The sequence below is a fragment of the Glycine max genome, chromosome 8, assembly GCF_000004515.6.
Source record: "Glycine max cultivar Williams 82 chromosome 8, Glycine_max_v4.0, whole genome shotgun sequence".
Taxonomy (NCBI): Eukaryota; Viridiplantae; Streptophyta; class Magnoliopsida; order Fabales; family Fabaceae; genus Glycine; species Glycine max.
The window spans coordinates 38433305-38460729 of NC_038244.2; the positions used below are offsets into that span (position 1 = coordinate 38433305).

General features: G+C 35.6%; 3 protein-coding genes across 3 annotated transcripts; 1 reads left to right on the plus strand and 2 right to left on the minus strand.

Moving 5' to 3' along the window:
• The first annotated feature begins 2966 nt into the window (after positions 1-2966).
• Positions 2967-3986, plus strand: LOC102667332 (protein MAIN-LIKE 1-like). Its single transcript, XM_006586475.2, has 3 exons — positions 2967-3038; positions 3121-3711; positions 3792-3986. The coding sequence occupies exons 1-3, from the start codon at positions 2967-2969 to the stop codon at positions 3984-3986; spliced, it is 858 nt and encodes a 285-aa protein (XP_006586538.2).
• Positions 3987-4856: 870 nt separating this feature from the next.
• On the minus strand, positions 4857-5911 carry LOC113002332 (uncharacterized). The gene is made up of 2 exons (XM_026129433.1): positions 5132-5911; positions 4857-5057 (listed from the first exon to the last, which is right to left on the minus strand). The coding sequence occupies exons 1-2, from the start codon at positions 5909-5911 to the stop codon at positions 4857-4859; spliced, it is 981 nt and encodes a 326-aa protein (XP_025985218.1).
• Positions 5912-10136: 4225 nt separating this feature from the next.
• LOC100802675 (alpha-glucan water dikinase, chloroplastic) lies at positions 10137-26881 on the minus strand. Its single transcript, XM_003531945.4, has 34 exons — positions 26733-26881; positions 26329-26602; positions 25480-25521; positions 25266-25375; positions 25047-25125; positions 24827-24918; positions 24577-24730; positions 23191-23412; positions 22720-23058; positions 22523-22630; positions 22302-22400; positions 22073-22210; positions 21880-21968; positions 19679-19813; positions 19270-19432; positions 19073-19162; positions 18804-18989; positions 18227-18289; positions 18064-18126; positions 17914-17973; positions 17564-17716; positions 17329-17412; positions 16206-16382; positions 16023-16129; positions 15670-15883; positions 14565-14668; positions 14273-14411; positions 13997-14122; positions 13300-13410; positions 12506-12604; positions 11653-11826; positions 11442-11534; positions 11157-11272; positions 10137-10578 (listed from the first exon to the last, which is right to left on the minus strand). The coding sequence occupies exons 2-34, from the start codon at positions 26572-26574 to the stop codon at positions 10374-10376; spliced, it is 4380 nt and encodes a 1459-aa protein (XP_003531993.1). The 5' UTR covers positions 26575-26602; positions 26733-26881; the 3' UTR covers positions 10137-10373.
• Between the last annotated feature and the right edge of the window lie 544 nt (positions 26882-27425).

Genomic DNA, 27425 nt, shown 5'->3' on the forward strand with positions numbered 1-27425 from the left:
TACTTGAAGATGCACTTCACTTGCACAATGTAAGAACCTTAAGATAACAGTTACAACATGCAAAATATCAAATCTTGGTGTAAGATACATGACAAAACCAACAAGACTTCTGAAATTAGTCTCATCCACCTTTTCTATGCCATCATCCTTGCATAGCTTCAACTTGTGAAGCATTGGAGTGCTTACAATTTTACAATTCTCCATCAAGAACTTCTTCAAAATCTCTTTTGCATATTTTTTTGGCTAATAAAAATTCCTTTTTCATTTTGTTTGACTTCCACTCTAAGAAAGAAATCCATTTCTCCATAATTTGTCATTTCAAAGACCTTCATCATATCTTACTTGAACTTCTCAACAAACACAATATTGCTTCTTGTTACCAATGTATCATCCACATACATAGAAACAATTAAAATATCATAATTCAAGCATTTCACATAAAGAGTTGACTCGCTGAGACTCTTTCTGAAGCCAATACTCAACAAGTGCTCATCAATTATGTTGTACCAAGCCCTTGGAGCCTGCTTCAAACAATACAAGGCTTTTTTCAGCAAATAAACCTTCTCCTTTTTCCCTTTAATTGCAAAACCCTGAGGTTGTTCAACATATATCTCCTCCTACAAATAACCATTGAGAAAAGTAAACTTCACATCTAGCTAAACCACCTTCCAATCTTTTTGTGTTGCTAATGCAAGGACCAATCTAATTGCATCAAGATGAGCCATCAAAGAAAATGTTTCAGAAAAATCAACTCCAAGTACTTAGGCATACCCCTTCACTACAAGTTTTGCCTTGTGTTTATTAATGGAACCATCTGCATTGAGTTTGGTTCTAAACACCCATTTAACACTAACAACATTTTTGTATTGGGTTTTAGAAACTAATTCCCAAGTTTGGTTCTTCTTGATCATATTTAATTCCTCCTTCATTGCATCTATCCACTTTGGATCCTTCTCTGCTTTTGTAAAATTTTCAATCTCTAACACAACAACATTACATCTTTCATAAATATCAAAAAACAATCTAGTTCCTCTAACAGGAGAATCATCAACATTTTTATCTTTAATTAAAGAAAAATTAGAAACTTTCTTCCATTCATCTTTCTCCCAATTCCATTGTTTATCTTCAGCAAAATGAACATATTTGCTTATTAAAATCTTACTAAATTGTGGTTGGAAGACTCTATAAGCCTTTGATGTTGTGTTATAGCTAATGAAGATTCTAACCTCTGCCTTTTTTTATCTAACTTGTCCCTTTTCACCTTAGGCACATAAGTAAAACAAATACAGCCAAAAACTTTGAAGTTTTGAACAAAAGATTTATGGCCATACCTTGCTTCAAAAGGAATTTTCACTTGTACTACCTTTGTAGGAAGTCTGTTTAACAGAAACACAATTGTATTAGCAGCTTCAGCCTAAAATTTCTTTGGAAGTTCTTTCTCATGCATCATACATCTAGCCTTCTCCATTATTGTTCTATTCTTCTGATCACTCACTCCATTTTATTGTGGAGTGTAAGGGGTAGTAAGTTGGTGCTCAATCCTAGCCTCTTCACATAAAGAATTAAATTGATATGAGACATAAGAAGAAAAAAAAGGTAAGTTAGGATACTAATATGCAACTATTAGACTACTGTTACACTTGTAATTAAGAAAAAATATGAGACAAGAAAACAAAGTTCCTGTGTTACTCTGTTTCTAAATTTATTTTGATATTGAAAAGAAATTTGTGTAATCTAATCTAATAGCCTGCAACCTGTCAAGAAACAATGAAAACTTAATTTGACCAAATTAGTAAGAAACATACAAAACATGTGTTTGAACAAATTTGTAATAACAAAGCTTTGTTACCAATTATTTGAATATTTAATTTGACCAGAAAAAATAAATGTTCTTCATGATTTCAGATCATGGTTAGAACACGAGGTTTAGGTCGTGCGTTAGGAGCTGGTAGATGTAGAGGCATTAGTGAGGATACGCATGAGGCTGATGTTCCTCTGCGTCGCAGACCTACTGCTTCAGCACGTAGGCAACATGTTCGTGTGCGTGAGGACGTGACAGAGAGACCTGAGGATGTGCCTCAGTTGCATGAGGATGTTCCTCATGTGTCTGATGCCACCCCAGAGATGACAGGCGCCGCCGATGCTGTTCAGACAGAGGGAGTGGCTACTGATGGGAGCTTGGGGTCACCTGCTGCAGATAAGGGTTTCCCCGGTGGATCACGCGACCCATCGATTTTGACCAATTTTGCTGAGCATGTCGCACACAACATCTGGAGTGGACGGGTACGTAGTTTTTAATGTTGACTAATTACATAAAAATTATTTGTAGTTAGATTGTTTTTTATATACATGTTATTGTAAATTGTTATTCAATTTAGGAACGACCCGATCTGAAGTTGGTCTCCCACGATAGAAAAGTAGATAAAATTGGGAGACCAGCGCCTGAGATCGAAGGGTTGATTGCTGGCACCGGATTGAGTCCACTGATCAGGTGTTCTGTTATCACCACTGATCCTGGACTGATATCCGCCTTCGTCGAGAGGTGGCATCGCGAGACTAGCACGTTCCACCTGCCAATAGGCGAGTTGACGATCACGTTGGATGACGTGGCGTCACTCCTACACCTTCCCATCACTGGCGTGCTGCATACGTTCGAGCCGCTTGTTACTTTAGACGCCATTGGTCTACTGACAGAGCTTCTAGAGGTCAGTCATGAGGAGGCTACATTTGAGACCTGACAGGCTGGTGGGCCTCATGTCCGGTTGGGATGGCTTCGAGACTTGTATCAGAGCCAGTGCAGGACCAGACGATGGGTTGTAGTAGCCCGCACGTATCTGCTCCACTTGGTGGGTTGTACTCTTTTCGCCGACAAGAGTTCAACCCATGTACATGTCGTGCACCTGGAGGCTTTCAGGGACCTGGCCCAGGCAGGGGGATTCGCCTGGGGGGCGGCTGCATTAGTCCACATGTACGACCATCTGAATGACGCGTCGCAGGCCTCTACACGGCAGCTGGGCGGTTATATTACACTTCTCCAGGTACGTATTATCACTGATAATTTAAATTGAAGTAACATTGAATCTTTTTTTTTTTGTATTGATGTTGACTATGTCTTTGTAGTGCTGGATATACGAGCACTTTCCTACAGTGCATACATCCGTCGTTCATGATGCTTATGATGAGGGGAGCCCCCGGGCCTGCAGGTGGCTTACGGGTAAGGCTCATATGACGGGGATCAAGGGGGCCCTGTATCGGAGACGTTTGGATGCCCTGAGTGTGAATGACGTGTGCTGGATGCCCTATGGTGAGCACCGGCGAGTCAGGGCCTTTGACTTGATATCGTCGTACACCAGCCAGCTTAGATGGGGTCAGATTGTGGTGTACGTTCGACCTGAGCGGGTTCTTCGACAGTTTGGCTACCTTCAGACGGTTCCTCCGCCGCCGGTTTGTGATTCTTTGACGGGTGACGATATAGATGACCGGTGGCTGAATTTTTCAGACCATTTGGTGCCTTTAGGGGAGCTCTGTGTAGTTCCTGGACAGGTGGCGGCATACTACATGGAGTGGTTTTTTCGGATATCGCACCCATTTGTCACACGGACCGAGGAGACTGCTGCGCCGAGACATCCGCCTCCCCCTCATCATGAGGAGTTCGTCGAGCCACCCATCCCCGAGGTTTCAGTCGCGACCGATCTCCCTACGCATTCAGTGGTAAGCATAACTTCTGTAGTTTTTCATAATTTAAATTTTTTTAAAATGTGATACTGACTTTGTTATTTTGACTATGACAGGTTCACTGCGAAGGATGTCAGGGGATGGCTCAGGATTTAGGAGCGATTGCTGAGGATTTGGAGCGGGTCATCAACCTCAGGATGGTCACTGAGGGCATTAACTTACATGACATCATGACTCGTTGTCTGAGGAGAGCTAGAGGTGACACCGCAGATGGAAGTCTTAGGCCACGCCAGAGATGCCGCATAGATTAGGATTTATATTTTTATTGTACTTAAATTATTAATTTTTGTATTTGTTTATGTATGTCATAAAACACATTTACTTACATCATTTATGATTTTTGTTTGTCTCTCTATAAATATATGGTTTGAAATTTAAATATAAACCACACACATGAGTCACATTTATAATGACATTTGAATATATAAAATAAAGAAGATAAAATAATTTGTAATTTAAATGTTAACATTTATAACTATTCTGAAATTATATATTTTAACCATATATATACGTACACTAAAGAATAAAAAAAATTGGTTTTGTGCCTTTTAGAAACATGCCTAAGTACCCCTGTTCGGGCTTTTTTTAAAATTATGTGGGAGCCGCTTGAGACTGTCCAGGACCGCTATTTGGCATGTTTGCACGTTAAGGAACCTAAAAAAATAAAAGCAGTGCCCCGTTCTATCGAATCGCACCTCAAACGGAGGCACCAAAAATCAAAAAAGTTGGTTTTCGGCTTATTAGAAACATATAACTACCATTCAGTTCAACACAAATATAACAATTTGACACAGTAACACTTGTTCATGGAACAATTGATTAATTACATGAACATAAATCCAATGTACATATACATACATAAATATTACAAGTTCAGTGTCCGCTTAGGTCTACATGCGTTGTATTAATTGTCATTAGGCTTAAGTATTGCTGCATTCTACCTACATATGCAGTTGGCCATTGTTTTGCCTCCGGATACGCATTGCTTGACCACAACAATGCCATAGGCGGTAAGGGACAACGATCTTTCAGAAAAACCTGTTGTAAGTGAAATTACAATAATAAGTTAAACAAACAAACCAACACATTCAATAATTGAAATTATTTGAGTAAACGAATTTTCAATGGACCTGAACAAAATGACTGTCATACACATGGCCGACGCATATTATGCGGTGCGCAACAGAATTGGCCGGTGGTCGACTTCTGAGAGGAAAAAATGTGAAGCTCTGTTGTTGTGACAATGATACAAGGATTACATTATATCTTGATGCAATTACATATCCCATATCCGTTATATCCATCCATTTGTCCATGCTAACCTAAATCAAATAACAAATACATGTGTCAGTCATGTAAACATTACTTATATTTTTAAAAAGCATAAAACACATACCTTGGATAACCCATCCACGTGTAGGGACAACCTCAGTTGTTCATATCTCTCCGTGCCACCAAAGATCTTTATGTAGTCTTGCGACCATTTGCCAAGTTCTTTAATCAATTCATTACGCATCATGGCCCAACACTCTTCTCCCATACCTAACAAAGCGGAAACTGACCGATATCCACAATTACCATCCGTTTTCACATCAACAACATCCTCAATGAAACCATGCATAAATGGCAGAAATTGATCCAACATGGGGATCATCCTTGCTGGCTTCGGTGGTGCAAAAGATGATGCACTGGGTCTGACTGAGGTGTTGCTGTTTTGAACCGAATGATAAGCATCAACATACTCCCAATAAGATGGATCACACTTTTTCGATCTTTCGCTTCTTTTCATTACCTTTTTCGGGGAACCTTTCGTCCTAACCTGTGTTGGAGGAGGACACATAGAGGTCTCATCGGGAAACGCGAATTCTCGGAGTTTACTCTTGAAAGTAACTTTCCCACAAACATCAAGTTCATCGAATCTTTTATGTATTCTATCCGTCTCTTCCTTGATGCTCACTTCGGCCTCACATAGCCCCTGGTCTGAAAAATTAAGTCTTCTCCAGTACATATGGACTGCATCCAGTGGGATGCTGCCACCCTCATACCTTTGTAGCTCGCATGCACAAGGAAGACCTAGTGTGGTTCTCAAGACACACCCACAAGAAGACACATTGTCTTTCAAATAACGTACGCGCTCAAACTCAACCGAAATTTCATTTAAAGCGTACCTTGACATCATTCCCAAAAGCCTCTTGTATAAGGTTTTGTTAAAAACATGACCAACAACATGCGCACTTGTTTCGAATGATGCTCTAATTTCAGTGTTGCAGCGTCATCATGTTGTTCATTGCATCCCAAACACTACAGAGGTCTCCAACGCTATTCTGTAATATCCTCTTCAAAGACCAATGAGCAGATTCAACCCTACATTTAAAACACACAACAGAGAAGACAAATTAATAACAATAATGTTCCAAACAATCATTAAAAGAAACTTGACTAATATAATAAAACATTTAAATACCTATTTGTTGTTGTGTTGCCTAGGTGCATCACCTTATTCGTCCAGGCCAAGATAAATTTCTCCTTGTGTGGGACAATCCATGTCTCACATACGTAGTCAATGAACATTGGTCACAGGGAACACGCTACTTGAAACCTTTGAAGGTGCTCAGGGAACTCCTGTTCCGAAGGACAATCTACCAGGTTACCCCAGCTATCCATTACGTAGTCCCAAACATTCTTCTGACCAACAAGCGATTTACACTTTGCCTTCACATTCTTGTCTATGTGAAACCTGCACAACAAATTCTTACACTCCGGAAACACAATTTTCACAGCATTCATCAGGGCTAGGTCTCTGTTTGTGACAATAACAACAAGAAGGCGATCATTTCTTTAAAAAAGGCCTCGAAACCGTTCCAATGCCCATACAAGATTGTTCACGCGCTCACCCTCCAGATATGCAAACCCAGCAGAGAAAGTCATCCCGGTTGGTGTCACCCCCACAATGTCAAGCAATGGGAGCCTGTACCTATTTGTTTTGTAGGTATTGTCTATCAAAAAAACAAGATGACATGTGTTACATAACTTAACTGCATCTGGGTGACACCAAAACAAATCACGCACCACATCTTCATCCTTCAATCTATGCCAATGAATGTATTGGTCACGTTCAAGGAGCCTCATTAGGTGTTGCATTTCACTGTCATCTCCTCTGATTGAAGAACGGTATGCTCTTCTTGCGTTGTAGATTGTTTGATTGTGGTGCAACTGCTGCTATTGTGCTACTTCAAGGTTAGCAGGATGTTTCTTGGTTTCACATTCGACTTTGTCATATTAGCAATGATATTCTTCTCATCATCTGTCAATCTCCCAGCATATGGATGTCCAACTAAGGTCGTCGCCAATTCATGATTGTGAATCCCACATATCAGCTTCACCGCCCAACCTTCACCTCCATGCACTGGTTTTCCACGAATCTTAAATGGACAACCACATTTTCTAGTACTTGTGTCTTTTCTAACAAATTCTTTCTTCCTACCCTTGTACTTACCGCTCCTTTCACATCCAATTAAGACAAATGAAGTTCTTCCTCTGCTGCCAGTATATGTATCAGACCTCATAATTACTGCAACAAAACCATTTTCATGGGCAACCGTTCGAGCCCACTTCAAAACATCTTCTCGGGTTTCAAAGACCTAGGACACAAGCACAACATATTAATTTTTACACAAATCATACATTAGACCAAACAACTAAAACTGATCGACATGATTACCTGAGAAGTATTAAAAGCATCTGAACAATCAACATGTGCTTCATTCACACCACAATCTTCTTCTTCATTTTGAAAATCCATATCAACTTCTTCGGACATCGTACTGTAATATGCCCATTGATCTTAGTCCATCTTAATTCAAAGTATAACTATCACCTGATTCAACATTCAACTAAATAATTTGAACAATACAGCAACCCAAAAAAATTTACAAACTATCAATATCAAACTAATTCAACATTTGTCAACCTCACAAATATTTAATTTACATATACATAACCAAATTCAACTTTTAATTACATAATTCCAAAATTATAACCTACAAAGCTCATTTAACCAAAAAATACCTCAACCTAGGCAAAAAAAACCAACAATTCAACCAACAAATATATTTTTATGTTTCACATAAATTACAAATAGAATTAACCAAAATAACATTCAAAATAATCTTAAAACAAAAATATCATAAAATAAAACAAATTACTCCACGGAAGAAGCAGTCTTCCGCAGTTGATATTACAACTGCAGAAGACTGCTTCTTCCATGGAGTCTCGCGCTTCCGTGGAGTCTCGCTCTGCGGAAGACAGCTTCTTCCGTGGAGACTCACGGAAGACGTCTTCCGCGAGACTCCACGGAAGAAGCAGTCTTCCGCAGTTGTAATGTCTTCCCCGGAAGAAAATTTTTTGCGTCCAAACTTACACCATTCTACTACCAAAAATAAACAATCAACCACACAAACCAGCTACGTACCTTACTTGACAAATATCACACCAAAGAAGAGCACAAGCACAACCAGCACCGACAAAAATCGCACAGCACAAGCACCAGAACGGAGAAAACGCGCACCGGAGTGGAGGAAACGCAGGAGAGAGAAAGCAAAAAGGAAGAATGAAAAAAAAAACAATTTTTTATATAAGGAAAAAGTATAGGGGCATTTTTGGGTTTTTAAAAAATTGTTGGGTGCACCAGCAATGTTGCTGGGTGCCCCTAGCAATTCCCAAAGTTAGATGCACCCTAACAAACAATATTCAATCCACGCAAGTCCAATCTATCTATTTTTCTTTTTTTGGGTTTTTCTCTGTGCACCATACAAATTCTGATACACCAAACATAACATGTGAAATTCTAGTTTTATCCTTCAATCCATATGAGACTTACAGATTAATAATTCGTATGAGACTTACGGGTTATCAATCTGTATTAGGCTTACGGATTGTCAATCTGTAAGTAGCCCATAGAATTTTTAATTTTTTTTTTCAAAAATATATTTTACCAACTAAGTTAATAAACCAATTATGTTATAAAATAATCAATATCGTTATATATAACACTAAAATTTCTAATATATATTTAATGCACATGTAAATTTACATAATAAATTTTGTGACAATTAATTTTTATCTAATAATTAATTTGTTTACATATATAAATTGTAAATAAAAATCATAGGTTTAATTAAAACTTATATATGTAAAAAAAAATACATTATTAACATAAATCTACTAATGTATTTTTTGACCTTATTACAATTAATTTGGATCTAATAATGTATTTTTTTTACATATATAAATTTTAAATAAAAATCATAAGTTTCATAAAAATTTATATATGTAAACAAATTAATTATTAGATAAAAATTAATTGTTTCAAAATTTATTATATAAATTTACATATGCATTAAATATACATTAGAAATTTTAGTGTTATATATAACTACATTAATTATTTTATAATATAATTGATCTATTAGCTTAGCTGGTTATTTTATAACATTATTGGTCTATTAGTTTAACTGGTCAGAGCTTGTTACTAATATCCTGAAAGTCATAGGTTCAATTCATGTGCGAAAAAAAAAAACCTTTTTCCTCTTTCAGCTTACTACACAAGAGTGATATATTCCTCAAGTTTAAGAAATGGAAATCTCTCGAGGAGAAGCAAACAAAAAAGAAAGTGATAAAATGACTTTAGGATAGTTAAAGTTGGAATTTCGTAACATGAAGATATCATAATAATAAACTCAAAGTTCATTGTACTAAAAAAAGGTAAAGCGTGAAATAAAAGCTTTTAAGCATAAACTAGAGGAGGAGACATGTAAAGATGCTATATTAACAATGCTTAATTATATTGTAACTAGAGATAAGCCAATATGACAAACCAAATCAATCAAAAGTATAAGAAGTTTGTTGCTTTTGCACTCAACATGGCAAAGAACATCGATGATTAGGAACCTAGTTCATTCCATGAGGTAGTTACTCGTGGAATCCCTCCACAATGGATTAGTTCCATGAAAGAACAAATTGAACCCCTCTACAAAAATTAGACTTATGAGTTGTCAAGAAAATTAGTCGATCAACAGATTTTTATATAGAAAAACTCAAAAACTGATTTTTAGATAGTAGAAGCTAGGAAGAACCTGTATCAAGGGTTGAGTTAGCCGTGGGGTTAAATATCAAAACTACTCTTATCAAACAAGTATCTGAGCAAGTTTCTTATTTGAGATCCTCCTCGAAACTTCATTTCATAAAGAGTGCTAACATCAAACTCAATGAAGCCATCGAAATATCTAATACAACAGTAAACTAATGATTTTAACTAACGCAAAATCTAGAAAGATACTTTGAATAGCAATTTTAATTAGGAAGAAGTAAGTAGATACAATATATATAGTAGGGAAAAAGAATAAGACCATCTAATTTTTTAATTAATTTACATTATTCCATGTTTATACACTTATAAATTATTCCTTAATTTTCAATATATCACGTGTAATAAATCTATAAGGCCAAATTTGGTAATCCCGCGGGTTACTCTTAAACTCGCAGAAGCTGCCACGGCCACGTTTGAAACGCCATGTTGCACGGGAATGAACATAGAACATAGTTGAGGTAGTTGGCTTAGAAGACATAGGTATGGAGGTCTACATTTGTGGTCTGGTCTGGACAACATAGACTTTTCCATCCTTGATGACACCTTCAATGTCCTGAGGAGTGCCATACAACTCTTCAATTTCATTTCCTGCACGGGCAATGCTGGACAAGATTGACTGGCGAAAACTGCCATCAAGGATCAGTTTGTCTGAAGAATAATCAAGCACCACCTTCTCGGCTTCATCCATTGGCACACTGTTCAGAAAGGAAACTCAGTTAACGAATGTCAGGAAGCGTGAAATGGAATTGCAAAGTAATTAATTCAAAAGTTCAAAGGACAGATTAATCTCTCAAATCTCAATGCACATACTAATTTCTTAGATCCTAAGGGTTGGTATTGAAGTTACGGGAACTGAAAGACCCAAAAGTGAGATACACTGAAATAACTTATGTATCATGGATATAATTTTTACCTTAATTTCATACTGATTACAAGGGAGTAACAGTAAAATGATTGCCATTTCTTTAAGATAACAAAACATATGGAACAATTCAGTGCCCTCAATTTATTAGTTATGACCTTATTTGATAAACTTCTTGATAAGCACTTGTTGCAGAAGAAAATAAATAAAAAATAATAATTAAGTTTCTTCCATAAGTTAAAATTAACTTTGCACATTTGCACATTTCAACTCTTATAGAAGCTCACTTTTAACTTCTTCAAAAAGCTGATTTTGACTTGTGCATTAGTCAATTTTAACTTAAAGGTTAATTCATCCAAACAAAACTTATATTAAAGATGCTCATTGATGAAGAGAGATGTCAACGTTTACCTGTCATAAAGACCTGCACCAGCATAACCTTCTAGATCTTCACCATTGGAATCAGATCGAAAAATAATTGACCGTCTTATAAATAGGCCGACAGGTTTGCTAGGATAACCTAAGACCTAAACAAGCCCAAAACAATTAGCAGAATATGGAAAAATTCTTAGAACGCATGCAGTACTGGTAAAGGTAATTTTATGATCTTATATTTGAGATAATCAATAAATGAATGATAGCGAAGGCACTAAGCATAGAAAATACTATAAAAACAAATACATATTACAAAAGTACCTGAGGAGAGTTCAAATCACGTTTCTTGCAGATAAAACTCAAAGCACGACCTGGATAAGCTCCAACCAGTGTTTCTCCAAGTCCCTTTACCACCTATATCACGAGTATCACACTTAAAATCATTGCTTTGTCCCATTCTTTCTTCAATAGTGAATATGTTTCATTAAATGAGTGGAAAAATAGGGGAAAAACACGACATCATTAAACATACCTCAGCATATATTTCCGATGAATCTCCAGAGGCAGGGTTAGTTGTGTGGATGACAAAAGCATAGTCAGCATTTATCACTTCTTGAACAAGGACTGCCATGGAAAGATATTCGTGGTCGAGTTTCACTTTTCTTGTGCTGAAGTATGCTCTTTCATTCCACTTAGAGCCCCACACCTTTTGTGAATCAAACAAACAAATGATATTGATTCATGAGCAGTAAAATAAGATTATACACAAATATGATAAAGGTTTTTTCACTAAAACTGGAAATAAGATAAATATAAATTACACATTTAGCATGGATATTTTGTAAGATATTTGCATTGACTGTACATTGCTAGCAATCTACCGTGTCCTGGTGCAACAACTGAGGATATTTTAATAAAATAAAGGAGGAACGAGGAAAATCTGTGGGCACTAGATTGTGCATAAAATTGGATAAGGAAACCAACGTTACAACTTAAATTAACTTAAACTTCAAGGTTTTAACCCATCACATGCATCATATTAAGGATTTCTACATCTTGAATGTTCTACATCTTGAAGAAAAAAAAAGAAATTCATGAAAAATATTGTTCAAAAATGATTCAGGGAGAAAGCATTAGAACATATAATTTCCAGAACACATATCATTTGTACAGTACAAAGTATTGATATGATGAAAATAAAAGAAAAATGAGCTTAAGTATTGACCCCCAATAGCATCTCAAGAAAAATATTTTGAATTTATATTGACCATATTGAAAATGTAAGGGAAGTGGCCAAATATACAAGAAAAGAAGTCTTAACCTTAAATGAAACAGGCATCGAACCTAGTTCATACAATATAATTTACATCGAGAGAAGTCTTAACCTTTTTTATAGCTATCCAAGCTTGCTCCCATCGTTGTTCACCTTCATCACCCGGCCACGGCATTCCAGAACTCTTCATTTTAGTTTTCAACTCCTCTACCTGAATGTAGTTAATATTTTAATTCACTGGCTTCATCATTCATGTGGATTGGTTTAGAAACTTAGCCAAAATAGCAGGCTTTAATATCAACTTTTGGAATTCCACTAGGAATAACACCAGTAATGCTTTGTGCAGGAAACCAAAAACAAAGGCCATCTTCTATAAACAACTAAAAAAATAAAGGAGAGATTTGAAAATAAATATTTGGAAATGGAAGGAAGGGGTATTTGGGGTGTCATAACAGAAATGTTGAGACTCATTTTGGAATTCCAATTCAAGTGGAGTTATTAGATAGAGATTCTTTATAACTTAATTTAAGCTGTTTTCTTCAGGTAAGTTTCTAGGCTGATTGGCAGCTTTGTTCATAATAGTAGATTTCTATCCTTTTTCGTATTTGTAGTGTGTAATAAAAGGGACTAATAGTAGTACAGTTTGATATACAAGAAATACCAAAAACAATTATATTCTGATTACATGGAAACCCTGAATATATCAAAAGATCATATATTACATATTATACATAACAACCATCAAGACCAAACCTTGTCCTATAAAGCGGTGTTAGTTATCTCCATAAATCAAATATATTCAGAGTAAGGGCCCTTTTAATTTTATATGCAACAATAAGAAACAAAATAAAGAAATATGTTTATTGTATCATGTCAAAGTTAAGCCTAGTACTAAAAGAAACATACCAAATGGGATGGTGCATTCAATTGTAGAACTGTTTCACGAATCTCCTTGAGAACACTGAAGTCTCCCTCAATTAACTTCTTTTTCAAATTATTGACCCTCTCAGCCACTGCCTGTTAGTATATGCAGTCCAAGATTTCGTTAGACTACAGGAAAGGCTTGCATAAAGTAAATGAAAAATGAGAGGAAGTCATAGATGTCAAACATACAGTTACACAATCTTTGAGATTTAACCTATGGACTGCTATGCTTTAATATAAGTTTGCCTCTGCCATAATCTTTATACTACTAGTTTATAAGTTATAACACACAAACAGTAACTGCAACAAGAAGTGGGGGAACCCCATTTTCCAATAGGGTAGAAATGTATTAAGAAAGGTTCAGTTATCATAAAATTTGACATGAAAGTTGGATTTAACACCTAAAACTTCGTATTCAAATATATACACAAATTAAGAGGTACTATTCTTTTTGTATACAAATTGACAACTGCAATGGATCAAATACAATAGGTTTGGCTATTCAAAGCCAGAATCAGAAGCCAATGTGTGTGTATTCAAAATCACAATTCTCATAAGTTAACAGATTTCACTACTTGACAGACATGGGAAATCTACACAAAAGATAACCACAAAATACAAGCTGCACAGTTCGTTATGCAACATGAAAACATATGGGCAAAAGGATCACATGTAGAACCTGGTTTGGTTTATCAGAAAGAACATGTTCGAAAACTCCAAATGGTATGGCAACCGAGGTAGGAATTCCAATCCAAGAAGCTACTTTCCCTTTTAAATAAGAGATATTACGAGATTTAGCTCCAACCTGGGAAAATACAACCTTATCCAAGTTATGCTAAAGGAAAAGTGTATATGTATACTAACACACCTGGTGCATTTTGGTGGGTGGAAAGACACATACATAAGGATAAACAACTATAAATGCCCAAGTTAACAGTGAATTTTGAAACCTAACCATTTCACCAGTGAATTCTTCAGATGAGACAGCATATCTACCACTAAACTTCTTTCGGGCCAGAGATATGGGTGACACAGAACCAACATCTTTGAGTTGAGTTGATTTGTCATCAATTAACTCACCTTCCTTGACCTCACTGTAAGAAATGCCAAGAGATAAAGACAAATAGTATAAGAATGGATATAAAACACAGAAATATAGTTTGGGCAGCAGGAGATGAAGTGAATATTTTAGCAGAAAGGCATTTAAAAATCTTTAGAACTTTAATCTAAAGCAGAAATAATGTTACCTATAAACTACATCAGCAGATGTTGGCTTTAAGCGCAAAAGCTTTCCTTTATTTTCTTGGAGGTTAGCCAGGATATTGGGATCAAAGCATGTAGCAAAACACACCTGGAAAACTCAAAACTTCAGCATTTGACGGTCATTGCACATGAAATCTCATCAGCATGATAAATATGATACCACATAATAGCCATATCCCACAAGATGAAGTTGGCTACATGGCCAACACATCATTGGGCTTGATTAAAAAACCACAAGATAAAATATGATTACTATTTTATAATTTATTTCTTGGATTAATGGATATCACGTTCTGTAACAGGTTAGCTGATGAAGCCTGTCAAGTCTTTCAATCAAGTCTGCTTAGTTGGCAAGGCTAAATTTGAACTTCATATCAATTCTGGTAGAAACCCAAGCCACAAAAAGAGAAAAGATGGATAATATTGCTGAAGTAAGAAAGGATTAGAAAGAAAGTGAACTCTCACTACGCAGAGCCTAAGACCCTACAGAGAAGGAATTCTATGCTTTCAACATTCAGACTCCCCATTCTTCTCCTCACTAAGTCTAATAACTGGCTCCTGCAATTAGAATACCCCTATTAGCCTAGTAAGTAGTAACTGACTCTCCACAACGTGAATACAAATTCCAGCACTTGCCCAGCCTTTCACATTTTTACCTTTTATGTCTCTTCTGGTATACACCTTCCAAATCCTGAGCCTCTGATCTAGGCCATTAACCAAATGTCCTTAAATTTCCCCAAAAACCCTTTTGTATACATTATCAACTCTAACAAATTCACAGAACTTCACAGATTGGATGCTGACTTTAATGATAATCAAATTCTTAATCAGCTGAAAACAAAGATGAATTGTTTTCAATATAATAAAAAAAATTATTATAACTTCTAGGATATCATTGTTGTTGAAGTATGTTAATTTACAGATGGAGCATAGACTAAAATGTCATTATAGTTAAAGAGTGCGAGCATGTTATTTGACTGTGGATACACTGATCAAGTGCCAAATTAAACAAGAAACACACAGGTCCACAATTTAATAATAGTAGCCTTAAATATAAGCAAAATAGCCTGGCTATCCAAAGCATGATACCTTGCTATTTCTTGCTCGTACAGATACATGGGATAGGACATCGGGCATATCAGGTGTCAGGACAGCAACTGTACCATCTGGAATTTCTTCCTCTCCTCTCACACTCTTGGCTATCAAAATTGTAGGTCGCTCATATGATTTGTTTTGAACAGCAAGCAACTCATCTATGACCTCAACATATCCAACAGTTTCCACTGGGCTAATAACCTGCCAGCTGTTTAAGACAATTGTAATAGTATTTAGAAGGTTATAGTTATCAAAACAATAGAATGATGTGCAGTCTAGCATGCTAACAATATTATATTTACGATGAAATCAAGGGATTCAACATGAACAAGCATGATCAATTCCACCTTCCAAGATGAGCTGTCTTTCGGAGCACAGGATCCAGTCGATTTAGAAGAGTAGACAAAGAAGCAGCAGATCCAGCACGGATAATTTCTTCAGTAAATATTTCCACCTGCAAAAGGAGATTTTCAAGAGAGAAACAAAGGGGAAAAATTAAAGATAGAAAACAAATACCAAAAAATACATACAGCCCATCTGTCCACACCAAGCAGTGATCCAAGATATTCTGCCGATGGTTGCAGAATTTCCTGGTATAAATGAGCCTTGTTTGTGAGTGCAAGGCGGGTTCTGTCAAGGACTGATTTTGCGTACAATGCCCAATGAGTATCTTTACTCTTGCACATGCTTAAGGCAACATCCCATCCCTTCAAAAGAAAACAAAGAAATATTAAATTTTGGTGGATATTTTCCTTTGTCTAGACAAATATACCATGGACATCTACAAGACCTTACACTATAATTTAGCACCAATACTGGACCACCATCTGTGATTATCTAGTATTGTCATGAGCCTTTTACAAATTATACTCAGTTTGGAGAAGCTTAATTTTGCAGAAAGCAATCTCAATTCTCAAATTAACGTGGAATGAGTATTTATAAAAGTGTTGTTGAAACAAGCCCCTACATTGTTTGACCACATAACTTAAAATCATAATCCATAAAGAATAGTGTATTGGCCAAGCATCAAAAAAATAAAAAAAAAAATACACAATGAACAGCTGTAAATAATAATGAGGCCATGACATTGTTAGGCATGAGAATGTTCCCAGACAACTACAAGTTTAATATAGAAAAAGGAAAAAAAGGGGGGGGGGGGGGGGGGGGGAATTAGTTTGTAACAGGGGGGGAGTTTAGGGATAGTTGAAGTGTTGGTAGTCTTTTTGTAAGTGTGGGGTTTTCTATTATAAATAGACCTCTATAGGGAAAAGGAGAGGCATCGTTGATAGTTGTAAATTGAGCTTTGGCTCTTTGGGAAGGAGAAACCCTTGGAGGAGAACTGTTTCTCCTATTTCTGTATTTTCCTTACCAATCAATAAAACTCTTTCTATTCTTCTACTGTCATCTCTCGGTACCTAATAGACTTGGATTTATATTTTAATATTAATACTGATAACTGCTACTTTGACACTGCAATTAAATTCAGTTTGCATTAAAACAAAACACTTTAAAGTTGTGAACAACCCAAGTCTTTGTTGTTAGAGAAAACATTTTCAGATGACATGTCACATATATAGGCTTTATAAGCCTGAGTCTGCATTTTAAAATAACTTGACTAGTGAGTATGAAATAAAAATGGGCAAATCACTATACCTTCAAACAGTAGATAAGATCTTCATTGTCATCCGATGACAGTGCAAGATTTTCAAGGACCAAGCTAATGAAGTACATTATTTTCTGCATAGTCCATACACCAGTGTATCAGACTTTATATCTTTACATATTTCAGATCCATTAAAAATTTGATTTAAAATAATATATATCAACATAAACAAATTTAGTAAGCAACATTTTAAACCAATTAGACACCCTCAAAACAGGGAATCACCTCAGGTCCAGCATTGTTTAATTCCTCATAACTTCTTTCCACAGCTGTTCTAACTGTAGAATCAAGGGCAACATCCAAAAATATAAGATCTTTCAGACGACTTTGGGATTTACTGAGTGATGGTTGGAGTTCCTGACGAGCCTCAAGCAACCCCTATTGTATAGAAACAAACATATATGTTAGTATTAGTATAAATAGGGCTAGTGCTTTGTATTTCATATCTTTGTCAAATCAATATCAATTTCACATTATTCATTTGCATATTCTCAATTTTCCTTTTTCCATACCTAAATTATATAATTTCAATATAAACAAAAAATGATTATTGATAATATTAAAGTAACATATACCTCAAGAAGTGGTTCAACATTTTTCTCTTCAACGTGTTCGGCGACAAACTCAAGTAATTCCTACATGAGGTAGATCAAACAAATAATTGTTATAATCCAGAAGACATAACAGCATCATAAAGAAATTTATAACAAGTTAATTAACATTACAGGAAAACCATTAGGCAAACCCGGCACTGGATTTATCTGCACCCCTACCATGAAGCCCTGACCCTGAGGAACAACAAAGTATAAATTAATAGCATGAAAATCTTTCAAAAATATAAGAACAAGACGGTTCCCTGGGCACCAGAAATCTTATCTGTCTTGTTACCTCAGATTTGTAGCCCATACAATTTGAAATAGCAGATTCAAGATCTGCACCAGAATGAACTGCCTGCATATGATGTAATCAAACCAAAATCATCATATACACATATAATCCATGAGGTGAGCCAAATATGTCAAGGGCACTAGGGTGGGAAACACATGAATGGACAAAATTTTCTAAGAAGGCCACCAACAAGGGAATGAAAGGTGAAACAAATCTTCAAATCAGTAGCAGTAGTAGATTCCTATAAAATGTAAGGTAGAAACCCAATGAACCTCCCCTCTCCCCCTTGCAGCTTATCATTAGCAACGACAAAACTTATCCAAAAAAATTGAACTCCAATTCATTTACTTTCTTATCCTAACAGGAATACAAAGAGGCAGCAACTTTTCTATCATGATCATATCCCAATGTATAGGCACCCATGATAGCACAACGGTAAGAATTATAACAAAAAAAAAAAAACATTGAATAAAAGCCAAGAGCTTTTTCAACTGGCATGCATTCAATAGCTGAAAAAGAAGAAAAAGGAATAACACAAAAAATAACACATAATTAAGATCACATATATAAATACAACCTTTAAGGTCCTCATGTAGTTTCCCAGATCTCGCAGAAGACCTTCCTTCTGATCTCTCCTAAAATTTGGTTCAGAATGGATGGCACGGTCATAGCTCAGAAGTCGTTCTTTTGTTATTCCATTCGCATTCAATGTTTTCCAGTAAACACCAATATCAAAGTCACTATTTATATAATCAATTAGTGCCTGGAGAGATTTACCGAAACATCAACAGTGAGGAAGATAAGGCAAACCATAAGAAATTACAAAGAGAACAACAACCACATTACCTGACAGATTACAACATCATCAGGACTAGTATTATTGTGTAATTTCTGGTGCCATTCCTCCATCATTCCACCTTTACAATCATTATTTCTCTGCAAGTCAAATAGAAAATTTGCACGTAAGATAAGATCAATGCATATGCAGACAGGAGGGAAATAGGTAGAGACACTAAGGAAAAGCAAATAAAAATCTTATGTACCTGGATAACAAGGATTTCATCCCGAATCCTCTGTCCGACATCTCCTTCACCTCCACGACCAACAGTCGACAAGATCATCCTCACAATTTCCCTATACTGTGGGTAACTTGCATAAACATCCTGGAGCAAGTCTGTAAGCCTATCCTGTGCTTTACTTATCTCACTGTTCCAATCAGTAACCAATACTTATGATCAGAAGTGGATCAAGCACAGACAGGAAAGACATAATCATAAAATATATAGCAAATGAATTATCTTGTTTACAAAAGAAAGACAATAAACAAGCCAAATTTAAAACAGAAAGTTGATATTATGATTCATAATTAATATTTCCCATAAGGGTTAAAATTATTCATTGTCCAGAAGTGAATAAACCAAGTGATAATAAACATTTTATAAGGAAGTCTACCGTGGCTTCACATTGTAATTTTTGTTCCATATGAGCTGCCTAGTAGCCATGAATCTCATCCACACCAAAATCCCCGCAAGACCTTGTTGACCAGCATTTTTAGCTTCATCTATCAAATCCGATGCAATGTTAAATCTGAAGAAAAAGAAAAAAGGTGAGTGGCCAATCCAGATCCAATGGAACAAAGTAACATCCTAATAAATATTTCAGTAAGCACATTAAATCAGCAATGATGCCAGAGTACATCAGTTATTGATGAAGGTAAATTTTTAACTACCACATCATGGATTGATTGGAAGCAAAGTAATAACACATCAAAAAACCCTTATTCATGTGGCATTTTGTTCAGCCAAATGCATCAAGGTTGGTTTTACAATTGAAAAGGGAAATTAAAAAAAGGAGGAACTCTAACTTTTACACACTATTCAACACATCCTTATTATTAGGTGAAATTTATGTAGGTCTCACTATTTAATGGGACCTACATGAATTTCACCTACTAATAGTATATTGAAAAGGGTGTGTTAGAAAGTGTGTTGTTGACTATTTTCTAAGTAAAAAGTTATTGTCTATTACTATCAATAAGCAATGATGCTTAAACCAACACCAAAAGAGACTGAATGTTTAACAGGGAACTTAAAGTATGATTGATCAGTCCACAAATGAAAAATCCAATGAGAGAAAAAGAGAAAGGGGGAAGAAAATCAAGTTCTGTTCAAATTCAAATCCAATAAAGGAACCTAGGAAACTTCCTTTGCTCTGGAAATGCATGATTGTTTCTTTTCATGTATGTCATTAATATTGAGAAGAATTATCTGTAGCTTTGTTCCAAAGTTAAATAGAAGGAAAAATATAGTTAAAGGTAGTAGGGAAAGCAGGTTCTTATATTAGACTGGCTGAATATAGTAGCCGTCCTAGTTTTGTTCACAAAAGAGGCACGTCATATTTCAAACCCAAGAGAATATATTGGTGAACCCACAGTAAGTAGTCAGGGAATAGGTGCCAAAATGGAGAACATAAAAAATAAACCTCAAACAAGCAAAACGCTAAATATTTGTTTCAGAATATCCGTAAAAGTAATTGCCAGGTTAATTCTTGCTCATATGCTTGTATATACTTAACCTAGAAATATAAATATGAGGGTTGCTACAAATTGTAGTGTATCCCATTACAGTTTACTCATATGTATCTCTCTATCAACAAGTTGTTGGTCCAAGTGGAACTGGGCTCCGTCTCCTTAAGCAAGGTCTCAGGTTCGAGCTTTGTGAATGAAAAAAAAAACATGGTCGGGAGGCAGTGATGAATCCGTAAACTTTATATTGTGGGGGCAATATTCATAAAAATAAATTTGTGGGGGAAAACTTATGTTATAGATTAAATTTTCCCAACCCAATCAAAATAAAGTTATTTCACTTAAACCTTGTGATCTTCTTCCTTTTACAGTTCAATAGATGTCTCCCACTTCCACCATTGAAATTATATAATATTAATATGATTCTCAATATGATAGATCTAAGATTAATTTTGCCATGGATATAAAAAATAAAATAAAAATGATAGTTTCCAATACATCAGAGATGAGTATTTTCAACAAACCAAATAACTCAACTAAACCTTTGATATTATATGCACGTAACCCAAAGACATAGAATAAGGCATTGGTGGTGGGCAGTGGCGGATCCAGATTTTTTTTCAAGGGGGAAAAAATAGTCTAATATTTTCTCAAACCAAAAATTATATAAGCTTTATTAAAAATGGTAATAAAAAATTAAAAATAGTAAAATTTAAAAGGATAAAGTGGGTAAAATTAGTATCAATTTATTCTCTCTTTTATCTTTTACAACTATTCACATTCATCTCATTAAAAAAATACTATCTTGTGGGGAAAACATCTATTTATTTGTGGGGAAAACATCTATTTATTTAAGTAAAAACATTTACTTTGTGGGGGCAATTGCCCTCGTTACCCATAATGTAGATCCGCCATTGGTAGCGGGTGGCACAGGAAGCTCGGTTTGCCTTTAAGACTATAACTATCTGTGGCAGACCCTGGGCTAGTCTACTATAAACCACATGTTTTGTCACAATAGTAGTAGCAAAAAATGTTTTCTTAAGTTCCCGTACAAAACCTTGTTTCTAGCGTGTGAAAACAGACAACAATAATTTAATAAAGTAGTAAAAGTTTTCAAGGGATTACTCACCGATGCATGAAGGACTTTTGTGCCTCACTTTCCATTTCCGCTATTTTATTCAACAAGAACTTGGCTGTACCTTTGCCATCGCCAAAATCCTTTTAACAGGAAAAAAAAATATTGTTGCTCATGATAACATGGTAACATAGGCCATCATAATTTGATAGGGAGTAAATACAATCACAATTTCAGGAAGTGTAACCTTTTGTATCTGCTTCTTCCCACCAAATTCAATATAAAAATTTGATCCATTGTTCTTTATCCATTCTCCATCCGACAAAATGACAAAAGGTATTCCTTTAAAAGTATCATCATCAACCTCTATATCCAAGGACTGGACCTGAAATTGTATTTCATGTTATGAATTGTTTTTAGATTCAAATCTCAGAGGCCTAAAGACTAAAAATACTTCAAATTGATATTGTAGACACCTCATAAGAAGGATGAGACGAAGAGCCAGCTTTGAAAGGTGTTTCAGCGGCCTCATTCATAGTAACAGATCCAGGGGGCAGAGCAGTTGCAGGTGGTACCTAAGATTGCCATTGAGTTTTCATGTAAATAAAATGCCCGTAGAGATATGATGAAATGAGACAAAACAATTTTAACAGCCAAAGTCTTCCTGTCAGGTTTACAGTCAACAATATACACTCACCAACCACTCTTCAGATGTTCTAGATAAGGCCCAGTGAAGTGTAAAAGGTTTTTTCGAGTCTGTAGCTAGGTGAACCTTAATCTTACCAGCATCCTTGGTAACGAGGACCTTAAAGATACGAAAGACTATCAAAGTTAGGATGGTCAACAAAAGAAGATCCACTAGCAGAAAACATCAATTTGACAGAATTGTCTCACCAGAAGATCATTATCACCAAGCTTGTATATTGTCTTATTCAAAACAGGACCACTTTCATATTCTTCCCTTGCGTTGGCATAATGTTCAATTACTGTCAAGGCTTTTGGAGCATCTATAACTTGTTCAACTATATTTTCAGCGACATTTCGGTTGATAAGCTGCACCAAATCTCTCTTTTTCCTCTGTATTCTTTCAGCACGAAAGTATTTTTTGGTTTTCAATTGCTTGGCAACTTTAGTTTGTATCTCTCCTTTGGTAATCTTCTTCCGTATCTCATCCAGAGAAGCCCCCTTCTCAAGCTCTGCTAACAATTCTTTTCTTGCTTCCTCAAATTCCATCTAATTCAATTAAGCAGTGAGTGCCAAAAAGTATTGTTAGAGAAAATGAAATATAGTTTTGACAATCTAAGTAATTAATATTTAATACTCAATAGAAAAAAGAAGAAAACAGAAAGGATGTTATAAAGTTACGAGTTGTTGTTCCTGAGAGTAGTTAGGCTTCCCAGCTTTTTCCCACCGTATAAAAGCTTGAATCTGTACAAGTTCATCAGGGATGGTCTTTGTTTCAGAAACAGAAGGCTCCTTTACTTCGGCAGCTTTAGTTTTCTTAGTTAACTTTGCACGGAGATCTTGTACAGAAGTACCCCTAGCTACTTCCTCAAATAGTTCATTCCGAGCTGCTTCATATTCCTCCTAAACATAATTAAGGGGGAAATTATATACAACTAGTGTATGTGAAGACAAAGTGCACTAGTCCTGAATATACCAGTAAAATATATCAAGCTAATGTTGAATTCCAGAAACAGTACAAGATAGCAGTGGGATAAAATCCATTTCCCATATCATGTTGGATTATCTACACATGGACTATACAGTACAGATTGTGATCATAAACTTATAAACCAAAGGAAGGAATTGCGATTATCAAATTTTTAAGAAAAACAAGGAATCAAATACAGTAAAACCTACCCTCTCCCCTTCTTCTTCACTTTTTTTAATTCTAGTAATTTAATGCAGAGAGTTATTGCCTCAGACAATAATGGAAAGAGCAGGGAAAGCAGTCATTTTATATAAACAACGAACAATCAAATAATAACAAATTCTCAAGAGGAACTAACTCCCAGTGCCGCCTGTTTTAAAGGGACTTTTCCTTTTAACTTTATCCATATAACTCATTTATGGCAGAATAACTACGCTAACAAAACGGTCATTATGTCCTAACAACTGTTTATTCATGACAAAATCAGATGTAGTAAAAAATCCATCTAAATAAACACTATTTTAACACAATTATCAATCTTTTAAGAGTGGTTATCATGCTATAAAGCATGTATATTCAAAGAATAATTTGAAAATAATAATAATAAAAATAAATCTTGCATGCAGAAGTGTCCTTTCTAGAGGCACTATCCAGCAGGCAGAAGAAAATAATCTTCTTAGTTATCATATTAGAAAAGAAAGAGATTATGCTTTTGGTAGTTTATTCTCAATCACAAGTGAAAGCCTGCTAATTTTTCTGGATAATATTTCATGGAAGCTAAAGACAAGAACCAGAGAGTGGGTCATATAACATAATGTGAAGGATCCTAGAATCAACTTAAATCAGTATCAATAAACCTAGAGAATACATAAGCATAGCATTAATAGGAGATTGCAAAGAGTAACCTTTGTCAGAGGTTGTAATGGCAAGCATAATCAAAGCAAAATAGAAATATAACAGCAAAATTGGAGAGCAAAACAAACTTAATGGAGACTTGGGAAATCAAAAAAAGAGTCAGCTTAAAGGAACAAAATAGGAAGCAAACTTCAAAAAATTTGCAGCTAAATGCATGACATGAAAACCATTTGATTACTGACCTTCTCTTGCTCTGGAGTGTACATCTGCTTACCCTTTCGTTCCCACCTAAGATACGCTTGAATCTGTACAAGGTCTTCAGGAACTGAAACTTCTTGAGATAGCTTACTTTTAACTGGTAACTTGATGTGAAAGTTCTCACCTTTATTCTTAAACCTACACTTAGAAAAAAGCAAATAAGTATGTTTAAATTTACCATGAAACAGTTAATTGAATAAAGGGGGGAAAAAAACAAGATTATGAAAAGCACACCACTTATTTTTAGCCTCATCAAGTATGAGGAACTCAATGGCTTGTGCAGCAGGATCGTCAATTTCTATTTTAAGGAAGGATCCTGAGTCAGACTAATAAGAGAAAAACAAAAGAAAAAATAGTCAAAAAATAAGCAAATCTATATTTAAATCAGTAAAGTCAGTTTACAAACATTCCTAGGAAACTTTGTTTTGTTTTGCAGTTATTATTGAAAACTTACTTTCACAAAAGGAGTTCTAAGAGCTCTGTTCTTATAATTTTTAGTTCCATCTGGGTGATGAGAAGGAAGAACCCACTTCCTGAAAATTAAAAAAGAAAAAAGTAAATAAATCTCCTTCAAGTTACAGGATATATATTACAGACTATTATTAACTCATCCAAACACCTAAAACTCTTGAGGAATATCAAAATAACTTACAAAAACTAGTACAGAACATACCCTGGCTGATCACGCACAACTCCCCAATGTAAAAACAGAGAGTCGCTATTATATGAAACCTTAATATCTACTTGTCTTGCAGCTCCTGGTTCTGAAGAACTAACAGCAACCTGCTCCATTGAATAACAGCATCCATTAGCTAGTAACACATTACTACAATCTCATATTTATCATTGATAACCAGAATTCAATATTTTGGGCCACAGTTGAATACCTGCAACTCAATATTTCCATCAAGGTTGAACTTCCCAGAAAGCTGGTCCATGCCCAAAAATGCAGTCAACACAACACTCAAATTCAAGTTGATAAAAGCAGACAAGAAGGGAAGCACATTGAATGATTGATTAAAATTTACGTGGACAAACACACGATATGTTGATTTTGCGCCCAAATTAAGTTCTTTTTTTTTATCTATAGAAATCAAAAACATGTCCCGGGTGGTTTATAACAACTCATGCAACCTGGCCTTACTCTATCAACTAAGCTAGACCCCTATACAATGATACACAAGCTATTGTCTCATGTACAAGTATTCAATGCCTCAAGCGGATTAACGTTATATTTTCAATGTTCCGCTCGAGACATTTGTCAAGAGTGAGCATGCTTCAGTATTTCCATTAAAATTACTGTTTCTTTATAACATTGTTAGAGCTACATTCAAGGTTACCTACCAGGCATCCAATGCAATTTTATCAGCAGCATTAAATAATAATAATAATAATAATAATAATAATAATAATAATAATAATAATAATAATAAATAATTAATTAAATAATAATAATGAGATGGACTCCAGGAGTTACGCTTCGTTCTGACTCATCCAACACCTTTCATTTTTTTTTCTTAATGTAACGGTCGAAGTAGCTACTTTAACCATTAGATTAAATTGTTAGATCAAGGAAAATGAAGGATGGAGACAGGAAGTAATTCTCAGAGTAAATTAATCATTCTCGTTAATAATTAGAATTACAATTATAACTATTATAATAATGAAGATAGCATTATAATAATTATAATAATGATGATTGGATTGAAACGACGTGATGATGATTATATTCATACCTCAGAAGCCGGATTCGTTGTTAACACAGCGCGTGGAACAGCGTCGACGTGGCGGTGGTGGTGCCTTCCCATGGCTAATTTGCGTTTCCTCACACACAGCCTATTCCCGCGAAAATTTGTAGGTGCCAAAAAGAGGTTCTTCTTTCCTTTGTTCGCACTCACCGACAAGGAACTAACCTTACTTCGATGCTCCGCAACCGTTTGCGTTTGACAAAGCACCGTTTGGTGGAAGATACTTTGGCTCATCTTCCTGGATCCACACTTTATCAATACTCTACACAAATCATTAACATGCGTCAAATTCAAATTCACAATCAGCGAAAAGAAAATTGCGATGCAAAAAATCAGAAATGGTGAATAAATTTCGAGAAAAGGATAAGTCGAATTTGAGAGATAAGAGAAACCTTTGTTGCGTTGAATCGGTGGAGGTGTGAGATTGGGAATCACGTGAAAATGGAAGAGGAAATCTACGTTGATGATGATGGAGAGAGCTTTGAACTGTGCGTGCGTGTATGGTATTGGTTCACTTGGAACGATGACGGAGAGAAGGTAATATCAACGGGGATGGACACGTGGCGCGATGGTATTGGATGGGGTTCGGTCTGGAGAAGTTGGTCACGTGCGTCGTCGCATGAAAACAGTGACTGTGAGACGAACAAGGCAGTGGGGCACGTGGGGCCCGTGAGAGACGATACTTTCTCTATGATATTCAGAACCGCGTTCTTCCTTATTTGCCCCTGCTTTTCGACTTAATTTCAATAATGCCATGATTCTACTAATTGTCTATCGAGTGAAAGGAAAATTAAACGTGAATCACACCGGTGAGAATCGTTCAATCATACAAATTATTAACATCTACTCCTATCTTTTAGGATAAGATTAAAAAAAAAAAACTTTTAGGATAAGACCTCCTATAAGTTTTTTTGTTTTTTTTTTCTTTAAATGACTTTGAATTCCAGGGGGAGGTAACGTATTTTAACCATTAATTATTACAATTTTATTGTGATTTATTATTAATGAAGTTACTGAAGTTATCTTTTAGGATAGGATTCAAAAAAAAATCTTTTAGACTTAGTTGGCATTGGTTTATTATTATT

Excerpts from the sequence above, each read along its gene's own strand:
- LOC102667332 (XM_006586475.2), top strand. The coding sequence starts at position 2,967 with ATGTACGACCATCTGAATGACGCGTCGCAGGCCTCTACACGGCAGCTG. Across the intron at positions 3,039-3,120 it reads GTTATATTACACTTCTCCAG|TGCTGGATATACGAGCACTT; the intron begins GTACGTATTATC and ends ATGTCTTTGTAG. Across the intron at positions 3,712-3,791 it reads ATCTCCCTACGCATTCAGTG|GTTCACTGCGAAGGATGTCA; the intron begins GTAAGCATAACT and ends TGACTATGACAG.
- LOC100802675 (XM_003531945.4), bottom strand. The coding sequence starts at position 26,574 with ATGAGCCAAAGTATCTTCCACCAAACGGTGCTTTGTCAAACGCAAACG. Across the intron at positions 22,211-22,301 it reads CGTCTCATCCTTCTTATGAG|GTCCAGTCCTTGGATATAGA; the intron begins GTGTCTACAATA and ends ATACAATTTCAG. Across the intron at positions 10,579-11,156 it reads GGTGCAGGTCTTTATGACAG|TGTGCCAATGGATGAAGCCG; the intron begins GTAAACGTTGAC and ends CTTTCTGAACAG.
- LOC113002332 (XM_026129433.1), bottom strand. The coding sequence starts at position 5,911 with ATGTCAAGGTACGCTTTAAATGAAATTTCGGTTGAGTTTGAGCGCGTA. Across the intron at positions 5,058-5,131 it reads ACGTGGATGGGTTATCCAAG|GTTAGCATGGACAAATGGAT; the intron begins GTATGTGTTTTA and ends TATTTGATTTAG.